This window comes from Euprymna scolopes, chromosome 2 (assembly GCF_053919585.1).
Source record: "Euprymna scolopes isolate OS-2025 chromosome 2, ASM5391958v1, whole genome shotgun sequence".
In the NCBI taxonomy this organism is placed as follows: domain Eukaryota; kingdom Metazoa; phylum Mollusca; class Cephalopoda; order Sepiida; family Sepiolidae; genus Euprymna; species Euprymna scolopes.
The window spans coordinates 84,055,001-84,073,460 of record NC_136483.1 but is presented as its reverse complement, the minus strand read 5'-3'; the positions used below and the strand labels follow the sequence as shown (position 1 = coordinate 84,073,460).

The 18,460-nt window shown below is 33.5% G+C and overlaps 2 protein-coding genes across 12 annotated transcripts in view; one reads left to right on the top strand and one right to left on the bottom strand.

Annotated features, from left to right (window-relative positions):
* The window catches only part of LOC145293178 (NADH dehydrogenase [ubiquinone] flavoprotein 2, mitochondrial-like), a 30,566-nt gene extending 19,664 nt beyond the window's left edge, over nt 1–10,902 (bottom strand). The window contains exons 1-3 of the mRNA XM_080139655.1: nt 10,768–10,902; nt 2,512–2,574; nt 1,038–1,100 (exon numbers count right to left, since the gene is read on the bottom strand). Coding sequence (XP_079995781.1) covers nt 1,038–1,100; nt 2,512–2,574; nt 10,768–10,815 — 174 coding nt within the window. The 5' untranslated portion in view covers nt 10,816–10,902. The remainder of the gene's footprint in view (nt 1–1,037; nt 1,101–2,511; nt 2,575–10,767) is intronic.
* A 742-nt stretch (nt 10,903–11,644) lies between these two features.
* The window catches only part of LOC145293133 (uncharacterized), a 53,800-nt gene continuing 46,984 nt past the window's right edge, over nt 11,645–18,460 (top strand). For 10 of the 11 annotated variants that reach the window (XM_080139615.1, XM_080139571.1, XM_080139601.1 and 7 more), the window contains exon 1: nt 11,672–11,999. In XM_080139615.1, coding sequence (XP_079995741.1) covers nt 11,804–11,999 — 196 coding nt within the window. In that variant the 5' untranslated portion in view covers nt 11,672–11,803. The other variant, XM_080139633.1, reaches the window with a different exon arrangement.

Sequence of the window (18,460 nt, the reverse complement as noted above, 5' to 3'; positions counted from 1 at the left end):
CTATGGCAGACACGACAGGAAGACGAATGAACACATTTCTAAAGAAATGGCAGAAACACTAGAGGAAGACCTCCAATCTGTAGTGGAATGGGGACAAAAGTGGTTGGTCGCGTTCAATGCTGCCAAGACTAAACTAGTTTCATTCAATAATTACAAGAAACCCTCTCTACCACCCATAGCAATGGCCAACGACTCTTTATCTGAGAGTCCATCTTTCAAACTCCTTGGCCTAACGTTCACAGGAAACATGAGTTGGAACAATTACATTGAAGGCATTGCCAGGGCCGCTGCAAGAAAGGTAGGCTCTCTCTACCGTGCTAGAAAACTACTAACACCCGAAAGTATCCTGTACCTCTATAAGGCCACCATTCGCCCATGTATGGAGTATTGCTGCCACATCTGGGCTGGTGCATCTGCTACTAGTCTCTCGCTCCTTGACAAGGTTCAAAAGAGAGTCGCAAACCTGATAGGCCCTGAACTGGCATCTAAGCTTCAGCCTCTGTCCCATCGACGAAATGTTGCATCCCTCTGCCTTTTCTACAAGTATTTTAGTGGTGAATGCTCTGACGAACTGCAATCACTTGTGCCCCCACGACGCGAGCACCCTCGACAAACCCGACAGGCTACTAGATCCCACCCCCACACTGTAGAGATCCCTAGATGTAAAAGATCTTTTTACTCCAATAGTTTCTTCCCCAGAACCGCAAGACTCTGGAATTCCATTCCAGGTCCCTGCTTCCCCAACAGTACTGACGTGCAGAAGTTCAAGTGTAACGTGAACCGACACCTTGCTGCCCAAATCCCTACATAGTACCCCAGTAGTTGTTTCCCCTGATAGTAGCCCCCTACACCAAAGTGGCAATTTGCCTTGTTTGGGGTGAAAATGTAATAAAAAAAAAAAAAAAAAAAAAGTGATCTTGCTTGACCAATCAGATGATTTCAACCCCCCCCCCCTCATTAATTATCTTAACAAATGCAGAGTGTCAGAGTGAGAGTATCCTGTGATGACCTTCATCCACAGCAATCTCATAACTTACCGTCATGTTTTCTGGAGTAAACTCAAACACATCCTTGCTATTGTTATGAGGACTGTCTCTGTGCTGCAACGAAAAAATGCAAGCATTTAATCATGGTAAAAAAAAAACAAACAAACAAAAGAAAAAACAAGCAAATTAGTAAAAAACCTTTCTTTTTTTGTCAGGAAATATGTTTGAGGTGTGATAAAAGTTAAACTTTAATTTTTTATTATCCATTAAGAGAAATTTATTAAAACTTTCATTAATTTCGTTATTAAAGATAAAAACGGTTATAGCCAGCTAACATAAGTTCCAGTACAGCGCTACCAGACAAGGCAAATCAGTTTCTTCACTTTTATTGTTCTACATCATTTCTATTGTGATTTCAATAATTTTATTTTTATACTTTCATAAACATATATTATATAAATTCAAATAAAATGCTTTTAGCTTTAAAATTACAAAAAAAGCAAACAACTTTTGTTTTTATAATTTCATAAACATATATTTCTTCTAAAATTTCAAATAAAATGCTTTTATTTTAATTTTGTTATTAAAAGTGCAAGTAAAGACTGCGTTATTTTTATTTGTACAATTTTATTGATTTTTATTGTATACTTTTCAATAATGTCCTTTTTTTTAATATTTTATTTCAATAAACTACTTCACAATACAAATACTAAAGAACAATAAAAGACTGTGTTATTTTTATTTGTACAATTTTATTGATTTTTATTGTATACTTTTCAATAATGTCCTTTTTTTTAATATTTTATTTCAATAAACTACTTCACAATACAAATACTAAAGAACAATAAAAGTAAATGACCTGATTTGCCTCGTCACCGCTCCCGGAAATTAGGAAGTATGTTAGCTGACTATAACTATACAAATAATAAAGAGAGTAGAAAGTAGACCTTGGGTTTATTTGTGGCAGCTTTGTAACTCTCCCTTCCCTTATTTTGCCATTTAGTCTTCACATTTCATGAACAATGTTTCTGATAAAGGAGGAAAAATTGCTGTTTTCTTGGTTGGAATCTATTCATCTAACACTTATTGTTGGTTAATTTTTGACCTTGAAGTAGCATTTTTTGTATCTTTTTTTAAATCCTTACGTCAAGTGGCTTTGTGTCTTGTCTTGAGCAATTTCCATTGAAAAAGACTTTAAAAAAAAAAAAATCTTTGATGACTTCTAAAAATTGATAGTTTATCAAAAAGACAAAAATGATTACGTTATTAATTTAAATGTATTGACAGTTCTTAGAGGAGACAAGATAATTGTATGCTAATTTGGCAATCAATGAGACAGAATTATTAGATGATTATTTAAATAGACTGATGGTCAATAAAGTAGACAAAAATGATTATGCAAAAATTTAAATGCGTTGTTGATGGAGACAAAATAATTATATTTAAAAATCTTGATGATTAATGAAACAACACAAAATAATTTAAATTTACTGATCTTCAATAAAATAATCAAGAGAATAATTACCACGAAAAGACCGTCTCCACAAGCAGCCGTGCCTCGATGGAAACTTCGACCGGCAAACTGAAACTAAATGAAAGAATAAAAATAAAAATAGTTTTCTTTCAATAATTAAACATTTCCTCATTCTGGAATAAAGTTATCTTTATTAATTATTCAAGTTAAGATTTTTAGTTAGCATAAATCAACAAAACATGTAATTTTTCATAAAAGATGATGTGAAAACAAAAGCCAATTTCATAAAAGTAAAATTGTCTCTTGAAAAGATCTTTTTGTGCTGCGATTATAAATCAGTATGGTTGTTTTTTCTTTTCATTATTGCAGTTGTTGATGACTTTGCTGTAAAATATTCTGCAGTCTCCCAACAATTATGTTAACTATTCTTCTTTTAATAATTCTTGGTATCGAAATTCAATATGCAGCTGATTCTTCTCCTCCTCACAATTCCCAATCTCAAAATTCAATACACAGCTGACAAAACTCACTTTTGCCAAAAGAGAATGCCCCTCTCTGATCAACAGATTTTTTATTGAAACCGTCTGCCTTTCATATACATATTAGATGCCCTGAAGTCTTGTTAACTAATGAGATTGTCAGCCTATAAGTAAACACAGTTGCCATTTTTTTTCTTTCTTTATTCTTCTTGCCCGACATGGACACTGCATGCTGCACAAAATCAGGTTTGTACTAATTTTCAATCACAGACAAATGACCTTGTACCAGACCTTTCAAATGGTTTTAATGGTTCAAATCTGAAAAAGATTTTTTTGGTTCTTGCCCACAATTTCCCCTACATTAATAAACAAAAATAAAGAAGAATCTGTATAATGTACTCGTGACAAAACAAAAAAATTGTATTCTAAAAATTATGCCATTTTATCAAGTAGTTTTATTTTTAAATAAGAACATCCCAAGTTATGAATAATAGAAAAGCAGTTGTCTTGTACATCATTTTGAAAACTAAAATTAAAAGAAATCAAAACAAAGGGAGATAACTCAATAATTCAAACTTGCAAGATTTATGTTCCTATTTACTTGTCTCACCACAAGGGCAGAGTTAGATACAAAGTCGGTTTTTACTGTAGGGAAAATCCAGTTTCCCAGAAAGGGGCATTCTGGATAGGAACAAAAATTAAGATTGTTTCAGTCTAGGATTTCTCCTTCACTGATCGAGGACAAAAAAGGTGAACTGTAGTATGAGAACAGATACTACATTTTGTTCCCAGTCAAAAATACCTACAAATTCTCATTAGTCACTTAAAAATGGTTTTCTTTATAAAAATAAAACTACTTGATGAATTTATGTAATTTTTTGGAAAATGATATTTTCACTTCATCATGGACACAGATTTTTTCTTTTGGTTTATTTTATAGAGGAGGAATTATGTACAAGAATTGATTTTTTTCCTTTTTTTGTGTTTTCTGCTTAAAACTTGTAAATTTTTAAGAAAGAAAGTGAGAATTGACCAAGAAAATGTCAAATTTCACTACACCAGAGGGTTTTTATTTTAACTAATAACACAAATGTTTAGTCATCATGTTGGTATTTTGACAGTTACATTGACAATTAAGTTAGTTGAATCCACGTTTTTTAATTTCATTATTACTCCCATAAACAAATATTATCTAACAGATATGAACTCTTCTGTAAGTTTCGATACATAATTTTCCTTAAAAAAAAAAAGGCAAAAAAAAAAAAGACATTAGGTTTCTGTTCTAAACTTTCGATATATAAATCAGTACAATTTTTTTAGGTACTCTTGCATAATTTAACCCGAATTCTCGTGAATTCCCATCAAGCGTGGATCGGGCAAGACCGGCAATTATCAGTGTCAGCCGAGCATCATAACAGATGCAGACTAATGCAAAAAAAACAAAACAAACTGGAAAAAATACAAATGCAAATAATCAAAAATAACAACAAAAAAAAACTACCATGAAAAATGAAAATATGTTTATTTCATTTTAGTATTCAATTTTTTTTTTTTTTTTTTTTTTTTTTTGCAAAATATTTATCAACAGAAAGTTCTTTTTTTCTCTCCAAGAAAAGATTTTTTAATCGCATAATTGTTAGGTGTAAGTACAAATTTTTTTTTGTTTTGTTTTTTGTAACCATATTTTTTTTTCTTGTTTTTTAAAAATTTTCAAGACTTGTTCAGTCAAGTTCTTTTGGTGGCACTGTCCATTTGTACATCTCCAGGAGAAACCATCCTTTACAGACAATCTTTTTTTAAGTAAACATTTGTGTTTACAATTATTGCACCTCATCTTTTGGGACAGCAATTTCTTCTCCTGACAATATGAGATTGTCTGCATTGATGTTTTCATTTCTTTTTCTAACATGTATAGATTTATTTTCTTGCCTGTCATTTTTCTGTTTGGAGAGTTTGAAAATATATTTGTCGGCTTTTCTTTTATTTTTTGTTGTTGGTTTAGTTGCTTTCTTCCAATTCGAATGTCGTCTGCTTCCATTTAGATAGCGCTTTTTCATTGGCTAATCAAACTCCCAAAAAATTCAATTAAAACAAAAAATAATAAATAAATAATAAATAAGTAATTAATCATAAAATAAAAAGTCACCCCCTCACTAATATCATCTTAAAAATTCCTAAAAACATAACAGAAAAAAAAATTTAAATAAATAAAATAAAAAGTTAAGTTAGCATTTCAACATTTGAACAACGCTCGGCTGACACCAATTATTGCCGGTCTCGCCCAATCCATGCTTGACAGGAATTCACGAGAATTCGAATCAAATTATGCAAGAGTACCTTTTTTATTATCTTTTAATTATTATCTACTTATTTAGCTAAGTCCATGTATATATATGCTAAATAGGTATTTTTTTTTTTTTTTTTACTTTAACTGCAACTCAACATTCATCATTAAAGGTTTTCGGGTATGCCGAAAACAAATATCACATTTAAATTCGGGACAGACAAGTAGTTTTCTGGATATTAAGACCTTTATTATCCAATTTAATCCATCGTTTTCACTGGTGGCCATGTTTTTTCCCAACTGAACAAGTACTAATGCGCATGCATGTTACAAAACAACCCCTCCTCCCCATGTTAAGAATGGCAAATGCCTCTGACATTTATTAATACATTTGAAAAAAAAATGCCTTAATATCCAAAAAACTACTTGTTTCCCCCGAATTTGAATGTGATATTCGTTTTCAGCATACCCGAAAACCTATAAAAGTCGTCAATTTAAAGGTGGGTGTTGAGTTGGAGTTAAAGTAAAGATTTACTGATAAATACTCTCTGGTTGTTTACTATGCATGCCCACCAACATGGCATTTATAGGCACTTAATGTTCTTCATTTTGTGTGTTAATTGCTGGTGGCCTTGAGGTAAAGGTGCTAGTCTACAAAGTCAAGAATGAGTTTATGACTAGGTTTGGATCTCCCGACAAGCATTAATTATCAGTTCTTACACTGATGATTGTGGAAGAATGAAATATTAATGTCTGTAGTTATATGAAAAAAAAAAATAGTTAATGCTTATTTAAAAAAATATTAGTTATAAAAAGCCCCTTTTAGAAAATTAAAGTTGAGCCCTATTTAGGAAAATAAGAAAAAAAAAGCTGTTAACTTTAACACTTCTGATTGTTGAATACTCTCCGACTGTTTATTATGAACGCTCACCGACATGGCATTTATAGGCACTTAATTTGCTTTATTGAAGAATTTCAATAATCACTCAAACATTGAAAATAAAACAAAACACCCAATAAATGTTTAAGTGTCATTTATTATCAAGACTCCTCAGATGACAGTCTCATTTTGTTCTCGTTCGAACTTAAGCACTTGACACTGCTCGTATTTCAAAGTAAACAAATGCTTTAAAATACGTCAAACTCCAAAAAATTATCCATATAGGTAAAACAGTAACTTACCTTGCATTTAATAACATGTATTTATTACATGGGCGCTTATTCAGATTGACACGTATAGAGATAAACAAAAATGAAAACTTTTTATATTGTACCTAATTGTCATGATATGAAGATTTTATAGTCCAATAATCACAAAATTTGATCAAGTAATTTTTTTTTTATTTATCTATATAAGAGCCAAGTACGTCCAAAGATGGAGTACTGCTGCCACATCTGGACAGGAGCTGCTAAAAACAGCCTATCCTGCCTTGACAAAATAGACTTTGTGGCTTAGTGGGGGGATGCCCTTTTCTCTACCCTGCAACCTCTTTCCCACAGAAGAGACGTAGCGAGCCTGTCGTTTTATCGTTATTTCCATGGCAAGTGCTCGTCTGAGCTCCATTCTCTGGTCCCCCCTCGCCAATATTTTTCACAAAACACCAGACTAGCTGAAACCACCGTCAATAATTTTCCCCACTCCTTATCTGTGCCTAAATCAAAACATAGATTCCATGAACAAAGCTTCTTTCTTAGAACTGCACGCCTGTGGGACGCTGTTCCACTTGCCTGTTTCCCTCCCGACTTCAACCTGGATGTCTTCAAGTCCAACACAAACAAATTCCTGATGAACCGCCCCCCCCTAAGTAATGACACCTTACCAATTCACCAATACTATTGCTATACTATCACTTTGATTATTGTACACACAATAACCCTTATCCCCGAGTGGCCATTGGGCCTTGATAAGTGGTGAACTCCATGTAAAAAAAAATAAATAAATAAATAAAAATAATTTTGCTGTTTCTTACCGATAAGTGACCGATAAACAAAGCCATGCTTATCAAGAAAACATAAGGGGAGGGTTGTCTGCTTTTATCCGCCTATTTATTGGCTGCTTTTTTCACTCTCAACGAAACAAGAGTAAAATTTTGGTACTTGTTTAGTAACACTAAAAAATGAAAATATTGAAAAAAGTCACATTGTACGTACCAGTTATAGAATTAAGTTCTCCCCCCAAAAAATTTCACTTAATTTGATCAAGTATTTTTTTTTATAGCAGAAAAACAATTTGTTAGGACAGCAAGCAAAAAGTAGCCATGTTTGGATTTTTTAGACCACGAGGAAGGGAAAGAAGCTATTATTTGACATGGAGAAGGGCAGGATCGGTGCTTTAGATGGAGTTATCTCCCTGTGGCGTGCCCCATCCCTTCCTCATAGTCTAAAAATCCAAACATGCTACTTTTTGTTTGCTGTCATAACAAATTGTTTTTTCGTTGTAAGGAAAAAAAAAAAAAAAAAAAAAAAAAAACGGGTGAAATTTTTTTTTCAGATAACTTAATTCCATAACGGGTATGTACAATATAACTTTTATCAATATTTTCATTTTTTAATGTCTTGATTCTAAACAAATACCAAAATTTTATTTTCTTGAATAATAAAATCAAATTGCTTGATTTTTGGAATTTTACTAGACATTTCTGTATTTTTAATTTTAAATGTTGCCATAAGTGCCAATCCGAATAAGTACGATTATATGTTCATATTGTTACTTATGCATCTATGTTACCGTGCTGAAATAATAACATTCTTACTTAGCCATTCGGTGCTTGTTAAGATACATTTGACAGATTTTTTTTTAATATTTTGTTTTAAGCAAAAACAATATCACGTACTTAATTGTCATGCCTAAAATAGTAATATATCCAAAAATTACTAAAAATAATCGAGGAGAAATTTATTTCTAGTTAAAAGTAATTATTATGGAAAATTGGGTAAAATCACATTTTTCTTAGACATTATAGGGTAGACAGTAGGAGGCTACACAGAGGGGACATAACTCCGAAAAGAATATTTTAGATTTCTTTTTTGTTTTATTACATTTTCACCCCAAACAAGGCACAGTGCCACTTTGATGTAGGGGTCTACTATCAGGGACATAAGTTGCAGGGATACTATGTAGGGAGTTAAGCAGCAAGATGTTTGTTCACATTACACTTGAACTTCTGCATGTCAGTACAATTGGGGAAGCAGGAACCCAGAAGAGAATTCCAAAGTCTAGAGAAGAAACTATAAGAGTAGAAGGTTCTTTTACATCTCGGGATCTCTATTGTGTAAGGTTGAGATTTTGCTGCTTATCGGGTTAGTTGGGGAAATTACATCAAGGGGGTACAAGGGCTTGTAGTTCATTGGAGCATCTACCCTTAAAATACTTGTAAAACAGGCAGAGAGATGCAACATTTCGTCGATGGGACAAAAGTTGAAGCTTAGATGACAGTTCAGGACCTATCAGGTTGGCAACTCTCTTTTGAACCCTGTGCAGGAATGAAAGACCAGCAGTAGATGCACCAGCCAAAATGTGACAACAATACTCCATACATGGTGGAATGGTGGCCTTGTAGAGGTACAGGATACTTTCAGGTGTAAGTAAGTTTCTAATGCTCTCGATGTATCTGTTCCAACTCATGGTTCCTATGAACGTTAAGCCGAGGAGTTTGAACGAAGTACTTTCAGGTAATGTATCTTTATAGCTATTCATGGTTGAGAAGGTTTCTTGTAATTATTAAAGGAAACAATCTTAGTCTTGGCAGCATTGAACATTACCATCCATTTTTGTCCCAATTCCACTACAGACTGGGAGTCTTCCTCTACAGTTTCCGCCATTGCCTTGGATATGTGTTCATTTGTTTTCCCCTCGTGCCTGTTATAGAGCGTAGTGTCGTCAGCAAATATACCCATTTCAGAGTCTATTTTATCAGGGAGGTCATTTATGAATATCAGGAATAATAAAGGTCCAAGGATTGATCCGAGGTACACCCGCATTTATATCATATTGTTTAGACGCCCGACCATCAAAGACAACCTGGATTCTTCTCTTATTTAAGGATTTAATTATGTTGAGTATTCATCCAGTGATACCATAGGATCTGATTTTCATGAGAAGACCATTGTGTCATACCCTGTCAAAAACCTTAGATATATCTAGGACTACTGCCCTCCTCTCCCCTGCCTTATCCAGCGCATGGTATACACGTTCAGAGATTACAGTTAGAATATCTGCAGTAGAACGTGTTTGTCTAAATACATATTCATGGTCAGACAGAAATTTAGCAACTGTAAGATAGTGGACTAGAGCTTGATTAATTACGGACTCCAATATTTTGGCAACAAGAGGGAGGAGGCTAACGTGGCAATAATTTAATGGGTCAGTTCTTTTGCCAGAATTCTTGTAAACTGGTACCACAAGAAGCAGTTTTCCAGCAGTTACGAAAACATAATTCGTTAAAGCATTTGTTGAAGTTCGGAGAGAACTGAAACAATCTCAGCCAGCAGAGCATTTTTTTTTTTATAGTACAGCCGGGATGAGATCAGGTTCACATGCTTTGATATCATGTACTTGAGAATGGGTGATTTTCAGATAATCTAGAGTGATTTCTGTCAGCAAAGGAAAATCAAAGAGGGAGTAGTTTGTGTCATGGTTGTAATATTTGTTGTAGCGATAGACTTTAAAAAATTTTTTTTACTAAAAACACAATAGCAGTTGTTTTACTCGTAATTTTTTATATATTACTATTTTCGACATGACAATTAAGTACGTAATATTGTTTTTGCTTAAAACGATATATTAAAAAAAAACAAAAAAAAAACGATCTGTCGATCAGCACCAACCATTCTTAACATGAGGACAGGGAGGGTATTTTGTTTGTAACTATTCTGTAATTTCACCTAATAATTTAATAAACAAATATATCGTAAAAACTGAATCTAACTTGCAAATACTACTTTTTAAAAATAGCGCAGTAACATAGATGCATAAGCACCGTCTATACCGCTAAATGCCATGATTTTCATTAAAAACATTATTCCAGCAAATTTCAATTAATTTTTCACCCCCCCTTTTAATTTATTGGTCTCGTTGCTCAAAATGCCCGAAACTTAAATATCATTTTAAAGATGGAAACGTATCGTTATACGTACGTAAATACCAAAAACAATATATTTTTAGTTTACTATGAAAACTGTCCGCTACATAACCCAAGGACACATGGGAAAACATCAACAGCTAATAATATTAAATAGTATAAATACGGATAAGAAAAAAATAACTATAAATAGTAAAACAGTTAAATAATAAACCAATTTTAAATCTAAAACTAAAATTCAATTATTATCATCAATAATTAAGAAAATAAATATCGAAAATACAAAACATGGGTCGTTCGTCTTGTGAAGGACAGACGACTTCGTTAGGCATTCATTAATTTTTCGCTGTTTACTTATTCTATGTTAAAGCATACAATACTTTCGGATTTTTAATTTTATAACAATCAAATAAATGAAGTAAAAAGGTGTCTATCAACAAAGAAATCACTTAGTAAAACTTACAAAACCGGGCAGAAGCCTTCGGCTTACAAGTGAACTGAGTTTCTCCATATTGCAAAAACCGATAACAATTAACTTCCGTTTTAAAACCTCCGCACTAAATATATAAACAAATATTAATTTTAGTACTCATATTTAATTTTTATAAAAATATAAATAATATTTTGATATGTAATATTTTAATAGTAGTATGTAATTTTATTTATATTTAATAAAAAAAAAGAAGCCCGCAGTAAATATTACTATGGCAACTAAAAAAGAGCGTGACATTGATCTTCGCTTCGCTCAGACTATAAAATATGACCTCCGTTTTCAGAGCTCCGCCAGTAGATGTAAAAGAATATTAATTTTTACATTTATGGTTAAGCTTAATAAATAAATTGAAAAAAAGTATTTTGATAAACATTTTTGGTTATCCTCAAGCTCCACATATCTTTGTTTACTTCCGTTTTCTGCTTCACGATGAATGCCCTGCCGCTGGGCGCTGCCCTGCTAAAGTTCCTTCTGATTAAGGTCTACCAATTTTAAAATCCATAAACAAACTTGATTGTTTTTCGAATAACAGAATATTTAAAAACTGGTGAACATTAATTAAAAGGGAATTTTCCAGGGTATTTATCGTGAATCCGAACAGTCAGCAGAAAACGGAAGTAAACAAAAGCACGCGGAATTTGAGGATGATTAGAAGTATTTTCATTTTTTTTTTTTACAGTAGTATAGTTTTATTATACAGTCAAGCTCCACTGCTGCTGAGCTGTAGAGCAGCAGAACACAACAGCACGAGTACGTAGAATACTGTTAAAGAAGTAAAATAAAAATAAATGATATATTAAAAGCAAATAATAAAGAAGTCCGCAGTAAAGATTACTATGGCAACCATAAATACTGTAGAATCACGACGGTTGGTAGAACTAAGTATTTCTATCTTAGTTTATGGTGTTTTTCCTTTCAGAATATAACCTTCTAATTTAGGAAAAAGAAGTTGTAATTTTTTTTCGGACGGATATTAAATATTAACGTACAGGTCCATTTTATAAAAATGAGCCAGAAAAATAAGCCTAACACAAAACGCTGGAATGATGATCATCCGACGAAAATAAGAATCCGCGTGGTGGGACACGAAGAGTACACTGTGAACGTATCTTTGGACATGAGAGTAACACAGTTACGAAAGATGTTGGAATTGGCGACTGGAATCCCATACAATATACAGAGACTAACCTACTTGGATGCAGGTCTGGTTATAAAAGATACGATTTGATACAACTGGGGCTGGGGCGCGTACAAATATTCATGCAGTTATTTCCTATTTAAGCCAAATTATTTACATTGAACTGGATTTGAGCAGTAGTGCCCCGCCCCGCCCCCCCTTTCCCCAATAATTTTTGGTGCATGGTCCGAATTCAACCTAATTAAAAGAAAGCACACACACACACACACACACACACACACACACACACACACACACACACATAAGAACAAGTGATTAATAAAACATGTTAAAAACACTTTGAAAAAGAGTTAAAAACATATTTAAAGGAAACACTAAATAAATGGATAGTCCTTAATCCGTGGAGTTTCAAAGAAGTACTTTCCTTCTCATCAGAGGGTAGGATTTAGCAAAATGCGGGATCGGATTTTGCTTGCAAAAGTATTAAATGAAACTACAAGTAAGTCATAGATCTTACTTGATAACAAAAAGTGAAGCAGAGGGAATAGGGTGTATAAAAAAGTGATTTCACATAAATGGATGATTGGTGAAGGGTAAAATTTCCAATGACGGTAAAATCCAAAGATGCAGAATCTAAGAAAGTTAGTTAAATTTCCATTTGCACAAGTAAAATCCAAGGGAACCACATAATTGGAAGATGATCCAAAGTAATCCAAAAGGCAGAAATCCGTGGAATAATTCATAAATAGGTACAAGGAAATGGGAAAGAATTTCAGTATATTTTTAAAAGAAAGATAAAATATTACGCACGTTTTATCTTTCTTTTAATAATTAACAGTGAATTATTCCACGGATTTCTGCCTTTTGCATTACTTTGGATCGTCTTCCAATTATGTGGTTCCCTTGGATTTTACTTGTGCAAATGGAAATTTAACTAACTTTCTTGGATTCTGCATCTTTGGATTTTACCGTCATTGGAAATTTTACCCTTCACCAGACTATCCATTCACGTGAAATCACTTTTTTATTCACCCTATTCCCTCTGCTTCACTTTTTGTTATCAAGTAAGATCTATGACTTACTTGTAGTTTCATTTAATACTTTTGCAAGCAAAATCCGATCCCGCATTTTGCTAAATCCTACCCTCTGATGAGAAGGAAAGTACTTCTTTGAAACTCCACGGATTAAGGACTATCCATTTATTTAGTGTTTCCTTTTTAATATTAAATATGTGTTTAACTCTTTTTCAAAGTGTTTTTTAACATGTTTTATTAACTACTTGTTCTTATTATAAGCTCTATCTCCTATTTGGTTTTATCGAGCTTTTACATCTGGTTGAGATTATTTTATAAATATTAGTTCTTTAATATTTATAATTTACTTTAGTTTTGCCATCTTGGATCATTTTGGTAAACTTAACTGTAATTCTTATTTTTATATATATATATATATATATATATATATATATATATATATATCGAAACTCCGCGGATTAGGACTATCCACTTATTTAATGTTTCCTTTTCAAATTAAATCTGTTTTTAACTCTTTTTCCAAGTGTTTTTTTAACATGTTTTATTAACTATTTGCTCTTATATATATATATATATATATATATATATATATATATATATATATATATATATATATAGGCAAATGTGTATTTCAGCGGCATAAATTATTTGACAGACAAAAATTTATGAAGATTATTTATTTTGATATAAAACACATTATTAGACCCTAAGGCTGAAATAAAATCCTCCAAAATTTAATTTTTATTATTTTTCAACATTTTTTATTAAACTAAATGCACAACAATCGAGGCCGCCAACTTGTTTTGAAAATTTGGGCTTTCTAAGGATTGCCAGATTAACCTTTTTGATGCCAAATTTGGCCTTTTTACGCTCTTGCGTGGACCATAGTTCCTCATATTTTGGTTTATCTAAACTGCAAAAAATCTTTATGGTGTACGTATCTGCCACAGAACGAAAATGTCATATTCCAAAAATCATGTAAATTGATTGAGTAGTTTTTTTTTTTTTTTTTTTTTTTTAACTAAAAATCAAATTTTAAGTGAGATCTTTGCTTCTGTATTCAGGGCAAAGCTACAGAGACACCGTTCAAGGCGGTGTAAACTCTAATTAGTTCCTCATGCAACACCTTCCCTTTTCTGAATAAACAAAAAATAAAGAAGATTTAATAAAAGGTAACAAACAAAAATAAAATAGTGGCCTAGGCATTCCTTGGGTTTGACTACCCTCTTGCCTAACAAGGATTATTCTGTCCTTTTGACTTTAAACTAAATTCACAATGTATAGTCTTTGAACCTTGCCGAATTTCTTACTAGTCTTCCTGGCCGTGTCCTCCTCACCGTTTCTGGGTTTGGTTTTGATGGAAATAATGTTGGGCTCGGTCATTCTCTTTCATCATTTTATTGTTAAGATGTCTGGGGGTCACACATCTCTTCTGTATCTGGTCCCATATTTGCTGGTAGCTCACTGTGTAATTGGTATGGTTAGTAGACCAGTGTCCAGTGACGTTAGTGGGGGTTCTTCTGTTGTTTTTTTTGTTTTTTCAAATTTACCCGATTCTGTCGATACAGCTCTCCATTAACTTTGGTATGACTTCTAATTCAGTCTCCATACAATGGCTTTCTTCCACTCTTCCTCACATTTTATGTGTAGTTTCATCCATGTCACATCTCTGGGGTGCAAAGGTTGGGGTGGTTTTACTTTGTGATTGAAGTATTGTTCTTGTTTCCTGCTCTCCTACTTTAGGGAGTTGAGTTAATGCTTTTCGGGCACTCCCTAATAAAATAAATATTTCAACATAAGCTACTGAATAAACGAGCAAACAACTTCGTACAACTTCACAAGGAAAAGGTTTATTGAAGCAAGGGTAAGATGCCAAAAAGATATATCTAGGAGAGAACTCGCCTGCCTTTGCCCGGTAGTTATTCCCAAGTGGGAATCATCGATACCGGTGTAGGCAGAGAGAGAGAGTGAGAAAACAGGTCTGCTCTCTTTGACGTCTCGCTGGAAAAGGGGAGAGTTTTTCTCCGAGACGGAAGCAATTATAGTTCCTTGAGGGGTAAGGAAGATCCCTGCGCTATGCCTCTGATTGGTCAGTATGTGCCATATCGCACAGTCAGGGGAGGCACTGACGCACAAGAAAAGAGTTCTATTTGTTTCTGCTACACTACTTAATCATCTTGTTTAAATTTCTGGATTGAGTAGATTCTCTCTGGTTGGAAGAAGTATTTTGCTTCTTTTGGACATCAGTTTCTGTGTTGGTGATAACAGACCTTTAGCTGGCGTATTCCTGTGATCCAGCATCACTAGGTATGGATCAGCCTTATCCTCCATCGATTTCCAGAAGAGGTTCTTTGCCATCTTTACTGCAGATTCTACTTTTCCATTTGCCTTGCTATTGTAAGGACTGACAGGTGTGTGTATAAAGCACCATTTTCTTGTGTAGGTTGAAAATTCCTGGCTACTGAACTGGGGTCTATTATCAGCAACTACCTGATCTGGGGTTCCATGTTGTGCAAAATGGTGTTTAACTTTAGTGATCACCATCTTTTCCTGTATAGTTCAAAGATGATCAATTTCCCAGAAAGTGCTCATGTAATCAACTGTGCAGAGGTAGTCCCTATCTGCAAACTTGAATCTACTCTTACTTTTACCCAGGGTATCTCAAGAATCTCATGGACTATTAAGGGCTCTGCCAGATTGGCTATCTCATATTTTCTATGTGTGAGGCATTTTGAAACATAGTCTCTGATGTCATTGTTCATATTTGGCCAGTACAAACATTCTCTTGCTCTTCTGCAACATCCTTCGACCCCTAGGTGTGTGGAATGCAAGCTTTCTTTCAACACATCCCACTGGCTAGTTGGGGCCACTACTCAGTTTCCTCTGAAAATTAACCCATCTTGTATAGCCATTTCATTCCGCATGTTAAAATATTGTTTCACTTCTGTCTTCCTTTGTGGCTGAGCACAATTTCAGCAATGGTCCTTCTGTCACAGGAATATATTCAATTTCCTTGACATCATCATCATCTATATATTCGCGATTCACTCCATGTATATATGCCTTTGATATTGTATCTGCAAGGAACATCAGGATGGTACAGAACATCAGGATGGTACAGAACTAACAAATTGTAAACTTGTAACCACATCAACATATTTTGCAGTCGATTTGGGCATTTCCTCGATTCTTTTTTCATTATTGCTTCCACTGGCTTATGATCGGTCAGTACTGTGACCAGTTGACCAAATGTATTTTAGTGGACTACTGCTAACAGTTCTTTTTCAATCTCTACATATCTGGTCTCTGTGTTTGTAACCGCTCAACTAAAATATGGGTTAAAGGTTGACCTTCTTGTAGCAATGCAGCTCCTATGCCTTTTTCACTTGCATCACACTGAATGACCAATGGCTTTTTTTGTGATCATAGTATCTCAGTATTAGTACTTCACTCATCATTTTTTTTTTTTTTTTCAAAAGTCTCTTTATGGATGTGACCATGTCCACGGCACATCTATCTTTGTTAAATTTCGAATTGTAGCCATCATGTTAGAGATGTGAGGTAGAAACTTTACCAGATAATTCACAAATCCTCCTAATGGTTGCACTCCCTTTATGTCTTTTGAGCAGGGCATATCCCTAATGGCCTTTACTTTCTCAAGGTCAGGACGTAACCCCTTACTGGTCATCATGTGCCCCAGGAATGATATAGATGCTTGTTGCAGATTCATTTTTTCTGTGTTCAATTGCATCCCATATTCACAGCATCTCTGCAGCAGCTTTTTGAGATTTATGTCATGATTCACCAGTGCGTCTTCCATGGTTTTTGTCTTTTCCCACTACAAGAAGATCATCTGCTTTATTGACAACACCCTTTAAGTCAGCCACATTGTTAAATAGCACCCTCTGAAATAGAGTAATGCCAAATGATAATACCTTACAATGAAACCGACCATATGGGGTAGCAAATGTTGCCAAGCTACTACTGGCTTCATCTAATTTTAGATGCCAAAATCCATCTCGCAGATCCAGGGTCAAAATGTCTTTACTGTCAGCAAACTCTGGGAGTAAATCCTCCAGTACATGTAACTGGAAGTGTGCCCATTTAACAGCTTTATTTAATGGTCTTTGGTCTATACATATACGTACATGTATGCAACATGGTATACTATTAATTGCTAAAAATCATAAAACAGATGATTTTCTAAATATATAAAAGGAAAAACAACTTGATCAATTTATGTGATTTTTGGGATATGACATTTCCGTTTCATGACGAGTAATAACATCATAAAGATTCTTCTGTATTTTTGTTTGTTTTTATTGGGTTGAATTCTGGATAGAAAGCTTACTTTTATATAAACCGTGTTTTAGTTTTAAAAAAGAAGGGAGGATTTTTTTGTTGTTGTTTTTGAGAATCAAATGAAATATGGTACTTCGGTAAGCAATAACAGAAAAACATGAATATTCTTACTCATCAGTCAAAAATTACAGAGAATAATTTTAAAAAGAAAATAAAAAAAAAGGTAGAATTTTAATAAAAGATTAATTAAAGACTATGTGGCATCTTCATATTAGAAGAAGGAAGATTATCTTCTACGCTATGCTGGCTAGATGCAAATGTCGTTTGAAGTTCGTAGACTCTGAATAGTAAGATAATTTAATTTTTTTTATCAAAATTTTATTGGATAATTTTCTATAATTTTTGATACTTCTAATATTTTTTCACTGATAAATAAGTATATCCATAAGTTTTCTTGTTATTTTATTTTGAACTGCTATATTTCACCCGAGTCTCAATAAAAATAGACACAACAAACAAATAACATTAAAAATACTAAATTATATCAAGTTTCATAAAACACATGAAACGCCTATGCTGAAATGAAAACTAGGCCAGAAAGGTATGGTCGCCATCTTTATAAAAAAAGTCAAGAAAGGAGCGAGTTAAGGAAGAACAATAACTCAGATTAATAATTTTCTGAATAAAAAACTTAGTTTTTTTCTTTTAATATTATTGCTTTACTAAAACTTTTTCTAATGTATATTGTGCACTACAATCTCCTTCTCCTCCTCATCATCATCATGTTCATTATGATCATTATGATGATCATCATATTTGGTTTAACATCTCATTTACATGCTGATATGTGTTGGATGGCTTTTAGAAATTGACTTCCAAACAAACCTATCTCTGGCCAGGTCTTTATTTCCCCCTCTTTCTCTCAACTCCATTCCTATCAGTTCCTTCTGTGTTTGTTGGTCTACCTTTACCGACTGACTCTACTACCTCAACTGTTCTACTTCTATCAATCCAAGAACTTTCACCTATTCTTTCAGTATAGCCATAACAAGCATCTCCTATTCTGCATACGTCCATACTGTTCAGATTTAATCTTCCTCTGAAGTAATCAGACATAAGCCTGTTTTTAAAACTCACATTACACATACATCATCTCTTTCTATCATTCCTTTCCATGCCGATATAACCT